Source organism: Hyla sarda, unplaced genomic scaffold, assembly GCF_029499605.1.
Source record: "Hyla sarda isolate aHylSar1 unplaced genomic scaffold, aHylSar1.hap1 scaffold_457, whole genome shotgun sequence".
In the NCBI taxonomy this organism is placed as follows: Eukaryota; Metazoa; Chordata; class Amphibia; order Anura; family Hylidae; genus Hyla; species Hyla sarda.
Window position 1 is genome coordinate 29,435 of NW_026610470.1, and position 12,165 is coordinate 41,599.

At 44.7% G+C, this 12,165-nt stretch overlaps 1 protein-coding gene across 1 annotated transcript in view; it reads right to left on the reverse strand.

The window, feature by feature from the left end:
* LOC130335811 (inositol 1,4,5-triphosphate receptor associated 2-like) overlaps window positions 1-12,165 on the reverse strand; it is a 56,487-nt gene that overhangs the window by 18,960 nt on the left and 25,362 nt on the right. The window contains exons 9-16 of the mRNA XM_056553906.1: window positions 10,848-10,925; window positions 10,679-10,735; window positions 10,418-10,477; window positions 9,628-9,692; window positions 9,448-9,550; window positions 9,118-9,258; window positions 7,372-7,473; window positions 6,268-6,431 (exon numbers count right to left, since the gene is read on the reverse strand). Coding sequence (XP_056409881.1) covers window positions 6,268-6,431; window positions 7,372-7,473; window positions 9,118-9,258; window positions 9,448-9,550; window positions 9,628-9,692; window positions 10,418-10,477; window positions 10,679-10,735; window positions 10,848-10,925 — 770 coding nt within the window. The remainder of the gene's footprint in view (window positions 1-6,267; window positions 6,432-7,371; window positions 7,474-9,117; window positions 9,259-9,447; window positions 9,551-9,627; window positions 9,693-10,417; window positions 10,478-10,678; window positions 10,736-10,847; window positions 10,926-12,165) is intronic.

A 12,165-nucleotide genomic window follows, 5' to 3' on the forward strand; every position in this document is an offset into this window, starting at 1 on the left:
TGGGGCAAGGCTAGGGCTGGGGCAAGGCTAGGGCTGGGGCAAGGCTAGGGCTGGGGCAAGGCTAGGGCTGGGGCAAGGCTAGGGCTGGGGCAAGGCTAGGGCTGGGGCAAGGCTAGGGCTGGGGCAAGGCTAGGGCTGGGGCAAGGCTAGGGCTGGGGCAAGGCTAGGGCTGGGGCAAGGCTAGGGCTGGGGCAAGGCTAGGGCTGGGGCACGGCTAGGGCTGGGGCACGGCTAGGGCTGGGGCACGGCTAGGGCTGGGGCACGGCTAGGGCTGGGGCACGGCTAGGGCTGGGGCACGGCTAGGGCTGGGGCACGGCTAGGGCTGGGGCACGGCTAGGGCTGGGGCACGGCTAGGGCTGGGGCACGGCTAGGGCTGGGGCAAGGCTAGGGCTGGGGCAAGGCTAGGGCTGGGGCAAGGCTAGGGCTGGGGCAAGGCTAGGGCTGGGGCAAGGCTAGGGCTGGGGCAAGGCTAGGGCTGGGGCAAGGCTAGGGCTGGGGCAAGGCTAGGGCTGGGGCAAGGCTAGGGCTGGGGCAAGGCTAGGGCTGGGGCAAGGCTAGGGCTGGGGCAAGGCTAGGGCTGGGGCAAGGCTAGGGCTGGGGCAAGGCTAGGGCTGGGGCAAGGCTAGGGCTGGGGCAAGGCTAGGGCTGGGGCAAGGCTAGGGCTGGGGCAAGGCTAGGGCTGGGGCAAGGCTAGGGCTGGGGCAAGGCTAGGGCTGGGGCAAGGCTAGGGCTGGGGCAAGGCTAGGGCTGGGGCAAGGCTAGGGCTGGGGCAAGGCTAGGGCTGGGGCAAGGCTAGGGCTGGGGCAAGGCTAGGGCTGGGGCAAGGCTAGGGCTGGGGCAAGGCTAGGGCTGGGGCAAGGCTAGGGCTGGGGCAAGGCTAGGGCTGGGGCAAGGCTAGGGCTGGGGCAAGGCTAGGGCTGGGGCAAGGCTAGGGCTGGGGCAAGGCTAGGGCTGGGGCAAGGCTAGGGCTGGGGCAAGGCTAGGGCTGGGGCAAGGCTAGGGCTGGGGCAAGGCTAGGGCTGGGGCAAGGCTAGGGCTGGGGCAAGGCTAGGGCTGGGGCAAGGCTAGGGCTGGGGCAAGGCTAGGGCTGGGGCAAGGCTAGGGCTGGGGCAAGGCTAGGGCTGGGGCAAGGCTAGGGCTGGGGCAAGGCTAGGGCTGGGGCAAGGCTAGGGCTGGGGCAAGGCTAGGGCTGGGGCAAGGCTAGGGCTGGGGCAAGGCTAGGGCTGGGGCAAGGCTAGGGCTGGGGCAAGGCTAGGGCTGGGGCAAGGCTAGGGCTGGGGCAAGGCTAGGGCTGGGGCAAGGCTAGGGCTGGGGCAAGGCTAGGGCTGGGGCAAGGCTAGGGCTGGGGCAAGGCTAGGGCTGGGGCAAGGCTAGGGCTGGGGCAAGGCTAGGGCTGGGGCAAGGCTAGGGCTGGGGCAAGGCTAGGGCTGGGGCAAGGCTAGGGCTGGGGCAAGGCTAGGGCTGGGGCAAGGCTAGGGCTGGGGCAAGGCTAGGGCTGGGGCAAGGCTAGGGCTGGGGCAAGGCTAGGGCTGGGGCAAGGCTAGGGCTGGGGCAAGGCTAGGGCTGGGGCAAGGCTAGGGCTGGGGCAAGGCTAGGGCTGGGGCAAGGATAGGGCTGGGGCAAGGCTAGGGCTGGGGCAAGGCTAGGGCTGGGGCAAGGCTAGGGCTGGGGCAAGGCTAGGGCTGGGGGCAAGGCTGGGGCTGGGGCAAGGCTAAGGCGGGGGCAAGGCTAGGGCTAAGGGTAGGGAAAGGCAAAAGATCTGTGCCCCCACTATGTGGAAGTAGTTTAAGAAAAGTTACTGTTACTCTGCATCCCCCTTTGAGTCCCGGTGTCCTGGTTTTTACTACACACATCCCACCAGGGGCTTCTTTATACCACTGGCCTGGAAATAGTCACCAGGAGCGCCCCAGGGGAACACCGCAGCACTCAACCTAAACTACTAGTGATGCTAAAGTCGATACTTGGGTTCTCTCACCAGTCCGGCCTTCTGACTTTCCCTGCTGTAGAATGAGCAGGACTACAAGTGTCAGCAGACCTTATTATAACAATTGTACCTCCTCAATCAGGCGAGGGCAAAGGCGAGGGCAAAGGAGGAGGCCGGTGACCACTCTCGGAGGCCTCTTCACCGTCTCCTCCCTGCTGATCCCCAGCACAGCTGATCCCTCTCTGTATAAGAACAGAACACAACTTTATCATCCATTTTATATCATCTCGACAACTTAATTCTAGGTCTAATACCCTGAAAGCCTGGAGAACAAGCGGTAAAAGAAGGAAAACTAAGTGGGGGGGGGGGGGGGGGGGGACGGGGGTAATAAATGGCGGAGTCACGCGAGTCCAGCGCAGCGCCGGGAGATGGATCTGTCTCCCCGTGTGAAGCTGCGCCGAGCGATTAAATGATGTTTACATACAGATCATGAATACAGTACACAGACACCACCGAGAGACCGCCTCTACCTGCTGCCAAATCTCCACAACCACCATGTCAAGGGCCCTCATTAACCCCTTGTTATGAGAAAAATAACTAAGAAACATTACTCTAAAGGTCTGACTTATCCCCATATGCTGTGCAAGTAAATCCCTCTAATTTATCTCTATTATTGGGTATTGCAGACGTATACCTACATACACAATAATATAAACTACTATAATACTGCCCCCTACATACAAGAATATATCTACTATAATACTGCTCCTATATACAGGAATATAACTACTATAATACTGCTCCTATATACAAGAATATAACTACTATAATACTGCTCCTACATACAAGAATATATCTACTATAATACTGCTCCTATATACAAGAATATAACTACTATAATACTGCCCCCTACATACAAGAATATAACTACTATAATACTGCTCCTATATACAAGAATATAACTACTATAATACTGCTCCTATATACAAGAATATAACTACTATAATACTGCTCCTATATACAAGAATATAACTACTATAATACTGCTCCTATATACAAGAACATAACTACTATAATACTGCTCCTATATACAAGAATATAACTACTATAATACTGCTTCTATATACAAGAATACAACTACTATAATACTGTCTCCTATATACAAGAATATAACTACTATAATACTGCCCCCTATATACAAGAATATAACTACTATAATACTGCCCCTATATACAAGAATATAACTACTATAATACTGCTCTTATATACAAGAATATAACTACTATAATACTGCTCCTATATACAAGAATATAACTACTATAATACTGCCTTCTATATACAAGAATATAACTACTATAATACTGCTCCTATATACAAGAATATAACTACTATAATACTGCTCCTATATACAAGAATATAACTACTATAATACTGCTCCTATATACAAGAATATAACTACTATAATACTGCCCCTTTATACAAGAATATAACTACTATAATACTGCCTCCTATATACAATAATATACTACTATAATACTGCTCCTATATACAAGAATATAACTACTATAATACTGCTCCTATATACAAGAATTTAACTACTATAATACTGCTCCTATATACAAGAATTTAACTACTATAATACTGCTCCTATATACAAGAATATAACTACTATAATACTGCTCCTATATACAAGAATATAACTACTATAATACTGCTCCTATATACAAGAATATAACTACTATAATACTGCTCCTATATACAAGAATATAACTACTATAATACTGCTCCTATATACAAGAATATAACTACTATAATACTGCTCCTATATATACAAGAATATAACTACTATAATACTGCTCCTATATACAAGAATATAACTACTATAATACTGCTCCTATATACAAGAATGTAACTACTATAATACTGCCCCTATATACAAGAATATAACTACTATAATACTGCTCCTATATACAAGAATATAACTACTATAATACTGCTCCTATATACAAGAATATATCTAATATAATACTGCTCCTATATACAAGAATATAACTACTATAATACTGCTCCTATATACAAGAATGTAACTACTATAGTACTGCTCCTATATACAAGAATATAACTACTATAATACTGCTCCTATATACAAGAATATAACTACTATAATACTGCCCCTATATACAAGAATATAACTACTATAATACTGCTGCTATATACAAGAATATAACTACTATAATACTGCCTCCTATATACAAGAATATAACTCCTATAATACCGCCCCTATATACAAGAATATAACTACTATAATACTGCTCCTATATACAAGAATAAAACTACTATAATACTGCTCCTATATACAAGAATATAACTACTATAATACTGCCTCCTATATACAAGAATATAACTACTATAATACTGCTCCTATATACAAGAATATAGCTACTATAATACTGCCTCCTATATACAAGAATATAACCACTATAATACTGCTCCTATATACAAGAATATAACTACTATAATACTGCTCCTATATACAAGAATGTAACTACTATAGTACTGCTCCTATATACAAGAATATAACTACTATAATACTGCTCCTATATACAAGAATATAACGACTATAATACTGCCCCTATATACAAGAATATAACTACTATAATACTGCTGCTATATACAAGAATATAACTACTATAATACTGCCTCCTATATACAAGAATATAACTACTATAATACTGCTCCTATTTACAAGAATATGACTACTATAATACTGCTCCTATATACAAGAATATAACTACTATAATACTGCCCCTATATACAAGAATATAACTACTATAATACTGCCTCCTATATACAAGAATATAACTACTATAATACTGCCCCTATATACAAGAATATAACTACTATAATACTGCCTCCTATATACAAGAATATAACTACTATAATACTGCCCCTATATACAAGAATATAACTACTATAATACTGCCTCCTATATACAAGAATATAACTACTATAATACTGCTCCTATATACAAGAATATAACTACTATAATACTGCTCCTATATACAAGAATATAACTACTATAATACTGCCTCCTATATACAAGAATATAACTACTATAATACTGCCTCCTATATACAAGAATATAACTACTATAATACTGCCCCTATATACAAGAATATAACTACTATAATACTGCTCCTATATACAAGAATATAACTACTATAATACTGCTCCTATATACAAGAATATAACTACTATAATACTGCTCCTATATACAAGAATATAACTCCTATAATACTGCTCCTATATACAAGAATATAACTCCTATAATACTGCCTCCTATATACAAGAATATAACTCCTATAATACCGCCCCTATATACAAGAATATAACTACTATAATACTGCTCCTATATACAAGAATAAAAACTACTATAATACTGCTCCTATATACAAGAATATAACTACTATAATACTGCCTCCTATATACAAGAATATAACTACTATAATACTGCCTCCTATATACAAGAATATAACTACTATAATACTGTCTCCTATATACAAGAATATAACTACTATAATACTGCCTCCTATATACAAGAAAATAACTACTATAATACTGCTCCTATATACAAGAACTACTATAATACTGCTCCTATATACAAGAATATATCTACTATAATACTGCTCCTATATACAAGAATATAACTACTATAATACTGCTCCTATATACAAGAATATATCTACTATAATACTGCTCCTATATACAAGAATATAATACTATAATACTGCTCCTATATACAAGAATATAACTACTATAATACTGCCTCCTATATACAAGAATATAACTACTATAATACTGCTCCCTATATACAGGAATATAACTACTATAATACTGCTCCTATATACAAGAATATAACTACTATAATACTGCTCCTATATACAAGAATATAACTACTATAATACTGTTCCTATATGCAAGAATATAACTACTATAATACTGCTGCTATATACAAGAATATACCTACTATAATACTGCCTCCTATATACAAGAATATAACTACTATAATACTGCCTCCTATACACAAGAATATAACTACTATAATACTGCTCCTATATACAAGAATATAACTACTATAATACTGCTCCTATATACAATAATATAACTACTATAATACTGCCCCCTATATACAAGAATATAACTACTATATTACTGCCTCCTATATACAAGAATATAACTACTATAATACTGCCCACTATATACAAGAATATAACTACTATAATACTGCCTCCTATATACAAGAATATAACCACTATAATACTGCCCCCTATCTCCCATCACACCTGGCGGTCAGTTCCTTCTTTAGGTGCAGTTGTTCCGTCTTCATCCTCCGCAGGTTTCCCGACACCGTTGCGATCTCCTTGTCCTGGGATTCTTTGTGCTTCTCCAGCTCCTTCAGTTTCTGTTCCCAGTTTTTCCTTCTTTCCCTGAAATCTTTTTGTATTATCTGAGGAAATAGAACACAAATTCCGAATTCGGTCTATTGTCTCCTCTTGATCAGTGGTCTCAAACTGTTGCCCTTCAGATGTTGCAAAACTTCAACTCCCACCATGCCTAAACAGCCAAACACCTTTCTGCCTCCTCCAGAGGATCCACACTGATCATGAAAGGTAAATCAAGGCTTTCCTTTTGTAAAACTTCAACTCCCAGCATTCGCCTCCAAAAAAAAGGAGTCACATTCCTGTAGGTTGTCACCCAATAATATGAATATTAAGAATTTGACCACTATGTAATACTATATGTTGCCACTGCAGACGAAATTACAGTAGGATAATCACTGATCACATGTTTGTAGGGGCCGGCTGATCACCAGGATGTCTGGATCTAGAGCAGTAGTCTCAAACTGTGGCCCTCCAGATGTTGCAAAACTTAAACTCCCAGCATGCCCGGACAGCCGTTGGCTGTCCGGGCATGCTGGGAGTTTAAGTTTTGCAAAAGAGAAGCCTTGATTTACCTTTCATGATCAGTGTGGATCCTCTGGAGGAGGCAGAAAGGTGTTTGGCTGTCCGGTAATGCTGGGAGTTGAAGTTCTGCAACATCTGGAGGGCCACAGTTTAAGGCCACTGCCTATAGATCAAGACACCCCGGTGATCAGCCGGCCCCTACGATCATGTGATCAGTGATTATCCTACTGTAGAGATTTGTCTACAGTGGCCACTAGTGGCGACTATAAGTAATACATAGCGGTCAAATTCATATGAATAATCATATTTTTGGGCGACAACCTATAGGAATATTACTTTTTTGGGGAGATTCCTAAACACCAAATCGAGACAATAAAAATGACAATAATTACTGGACACCAAGATTTCGGGGGGGGGGGGGAGGGGTAATAGATTTTTTTTTTTGGGGGCGGGTCAATGATTCTACTACGGGACCTGTTTTACCTCCAGCATCTTCCCAGACAGATCCTTCACATCGATATCAGACTCGATCAGGTGCTGGAGGGGGAGGAGCACTTGTTCAGCCATCGCGCTGGTGTCTTCTTGCTGGACAGGACGAAAAATGGAGGGAAAAAAAATTTAAGGGGGGATTCCACCTAAACTAGTCTTCTGTGGGGTCAGTGGGATCAGAGGCTTGGTTAGGGTGCAGTTGTACCTGATGTAGCACTAATACACCATCACAATACTGGCAGTGCCGCATGGTAGGTGTGGGGCCCTGTATTCTACCTGTGGGGCCCAGAGCTTTAGGATTGGACCAGTTGGTAGAGAGCAGGAGCCTTGGTTTAGAAGGTGTTGATAACTCAATAAGAACGCTATAGGTATATATGTGTCACCACCCTCCGCAGCCGAGCATTACTGCCCCCAAGTGTGCGACACCATGACCCACTAAGACACCAAACTGACAACCCACAAGACGTGGAAAAAGGTGAAGCTTGGTGGAGTCGCTTGGTGGAGTCGAACCGTTAAAGGACTGAAGATTTGGTCCATATTTTGACTGCCCATCTATAAGTAGATGATACAACCACCATTGTGACCCAACCCAACATCTTGCGCCAGCATAACCCAATGCACACCATCATGACCAAACCAACCAACCAGCATCATCATGTCCAAACCCCAACCAATGTACTTGTGCTATTGCCGACTCCACCAGTATAATCATTCCACCAACCAGCGCTTTTGTGACCCGACCAACAAACCTGCACCATAAAACACCCAAACCACCAGTAACATCATTCCCCAACCAACCAGGTCCATTGCGAACCAACCTTAACCAACAAACCTGGGCCATAATCACCCAATGCACCAGTACTATGCCCCCCCCCCACAACAAGCTCCATTGCGACCCAACCTCACATGACGAATCTGCGTCATCATCAACCAATCCCCCAGTACCATCATTACCCCAACCAATGCCATTGTGACCCAAGCCCAACCAACAAACCTGCGCCATATTCTCCCAATCCACCAGTGCCATCATTACCCCAACCAACGCACGCCATTGTGATCCAAGCCCAACCAACAAACCGGCATCATAATTTCCCAAACTACCAGTACCATCATTCCCCCCAACCAGCTCCATTGCGACCCAATCCCAGCCAATGATCCTGCGCCAAACCACCAGTACCATCATTTCACAAGCAGCTCCACTACGACCCAACCAACGAATCTGCACCATCATCACCCACTCCACCAGTACCATAGTTCCCCAACCAACCAGCTCCATTGCGATCCAACCCTTCCCAACAAACCTGCGCCATAACAACAACCAGCGCTATTGTGACCCAACCAACAAACCGGGGGCCATAATCACCAAATTCACCAGTACCATCCTACCCAACCAACTCCGTTGTGACTTAACCCCCAATGAACAAACCTGCGCCATAATCACCTGAGTCACTGTCACCAAACCAACCAACAAACTACAACCAATACCAGCCCACCCAACCAACATCACCCAACCAACAAACTTGCGCTATAATCACCCGAGTCCCCGTTGCCAAACCAACCAAACTAAAACCAAACATCACTCAACCAACAAACCTGCACCATAATCACCTGAGTCACTGTCGCCAAACCATCCAATAAACGACAACCAATACCAGCTCACCCAACATCACCCAACCATCATCATCACCCACAGCCAACCAATCCATCACCATAGCCACCCAAACAAACCATCATCCTCACCAGCGCCTGCAAAATGGTCTTGAACTCTGTCGCTATCTGCTCGTGGCTGGGTCCTTGGAGCAACAACAAGACCTCCCGATCCAGAGTGACATCAAGCGAAGACATCCGCCCTTCGGGGCTCATCCAGTCAGACTTAGACACCTGGAACATGATTGAAAGATTCAGTAGACAAAACACGTCTTGAATGAACAAACGTCCCCTCCATAGACATCAATGGAGGGGTACGAGGCGACCGCTGCTCCAAGCCTTCTGAACCAGATGTTTAGAAGGCTGGGGCATGGGAGTACCCCTTTAAGACGAACATCCCACTTCTATGTACGCTGCGGTCACCTCCAACGAGTGCTGCGCATACTCCAGTTCGTTGTGCAGGGAGTTCAGGCCTCCACCGATGACCCGGTTCAGCTTGTAGGTGATCGGAGAGCTGATCCCGTTCCTAGAATAGAATTTGCCATAAGATTGAGGGTCACGGTTCAGGGTGACAGATCTGGTGAATCTGCCGGTGGGACTCACGAGAGAAGCTCCTGCTCCATTTGCTGCAGATTATTCTCCAATTTGTTCTTCTCAATTCGCAAGTTCTTGGAAGGAAGTGAAGAAAGGAAGAAGATAAAAAAAAAAAGGGTTAAAGTGCCACCATAGAGTCTTCTCATGTGTCCAAAGTGCAAGTGTGACATAAAGCTTAAAGGGTTACTCCGCCCCTAGGCATCTTATCCCCTATCCAAAGGATAGGGGATCGCGGGGGTCCCACCGTTGGGACGATCATGGCGGCGGCACCCCAGATATAGGTGCACAAAGCAAACTTTGCTCCGTGCCGGATGACTGGCGGGGCGGAGGCTCGTGACGTTGCGGTCATGCCTTGCTCATGACATCACGGCCACGCCCCCTCAATGCAAGTCTATGGGAGGGTGTGTGGTCGTGATGTCATGAGCGGGGCATGACCGTGACGTCACAAGCCTCCGGAACTGCACCCGACGCTCTAAACGAACACCGGGTGCAGCAGGGAGATTGCAGTAGTCCCCAATAGCGGGACCCCCACGATCAGACATCTTACCCCCTATTTTTGGGATATGGGATAAGATATCTAGGGGTGGAGTAACCCTTTAAGATGAGCTCCCTAAAGTGCTCAATAGGGGCTGGAAGACTGCACATAAGCTCCTCCCCCTATGAATAGCAGGCACAGAAGACCAGCCCCTGCAGTACTTATATCTGAGAAACCTATTGTATGTACAGAATCAGGGTCCCCACTTCTGTAACAAGGAGCGATGAGGACCCCAAAAAGGAACAAACACAGAAACCCAAATACCTCGATGACACAGTTATACTCCATCAGGGTGGACTTCATCTCCTCAACGTAAAGATCTTTCTGAAATAAACAGGTTGCATGGGTTAAAATAGCAGAAGTTCTGCACTTACACATTGTAACAGAACCTCAGCATTAGAGTTCATACCCCACAGATGTAAACAATGACCTGACAGCAAGCAGAGTTATTTATATGAAAATACTATGTATAAAAGAGATACAGATATTGCAGACCCCCGTGATAAGTTCTAGGACCCCACTGACCAGCAACAATCCCGCGTCCTTCTTCTGCAGCGCGCTCTCGAAACTCGCCAACTGTGACTGCAGCGAAAAGAGGAAAATAAACAGGACGCCAGAACAAAACAGCGCCCCCACTGTACAAAGTCTTATAGGGGGGAGACAAATCCCAGCGGACACCAAGACGGGGCCTTACCTGGAGCTCGGAAGCTTTATCAGTGACCTGAGACAAAGATCTTCGGATCTCTTCAACTTCCAGCGCGCTGCGCAAATTCTGTGTATGAGGAAAGACGACAACGTGACTGAGGGTGTATATATATCATGTGTGCAGTGTGTGTGTGTATATATATATATATATATATATATATATATATGTCTATCTGTAGTGTGTGCAGTGTATATATATATATATATATATACACACACCTATAGTGTGTGCAGTGTGTATATATATCTCTATATCTATATCTGTAGTGTGTGCGGTATGTATATATGTGGTGTCCCAGTAAAGGACCTGGTCCTGTCCCTGTCCCCTCAGCCAGAGTCCCTCCATTTCCATAGGGCTCTCCTGCAGGGCTTCCCCCTGGTCGCCTCATATAAATTGTGTATATTATTTAATGTATAGGAAATATAAATGTATAGGATCTTTCCCAGGTCATGTGATGTACAGTTGTGATGTATAATTGTTTAAGGACCTTACTGTGTCATGTGATGTGCCCAGAGTTCACTGGGTTCAGGACTTACAGGTCTGCTGACCAATGAGCTTAGTCCGGCCCCCTATTATATATAAAGGGCTGTAGTCACTGAATTCCCTCTCTTAGTTCCGGACTATCAAAGCAAATACAAAGCACAATCCTCATAACGTCACTCGATTCATCTAGGACAAAGCCTAAAGAACCAGCCGCCACATAAAACCGTTATCGAGCTCAACCTATCCAATCCTGTGTGACTACTACCAGCTAGAATATTATAATTAGTGGCACAGTGGCCTGTATAAACAGCTCATTATTTCAAGTCCCGGCAAAACCTGTGAGGAACCTGTATCCCGGTTCTCTCCGACAGACTGCGTAATTGTAAAGACTGTGGCATTCCAGTTAAAGTAAAGTTCTCCGGTTACTTCATAAAATCTGCTGTGGACATTCCGTTTATTATCCCTGCTGTTTGTGGGCCGGTTGGTGGCAGGAACATTACTATTTAGCATACAGCACCCTGGCATCACGACAAGTAAGGGTCAATACCACCAGACCCTTCATTCACCATTGCAACACCCCAGACACCACGTATATATCTGTAGTGTGTGCGTATGTATGTATATATATATATATATATATATATATATATATATATATATATAGTGTGTGTGTATTGTATATATGTGTAGTGTGTTTATTGTATATATGTGTATATTTGTACCTTACATTTTGATGAATTCTCCCAGCAATCAACCTGTAATAACACTTCCTGACCAGCAGGTGTCGCTGTGCAGACAGTTGTGACCTGTAATAACACTTCCT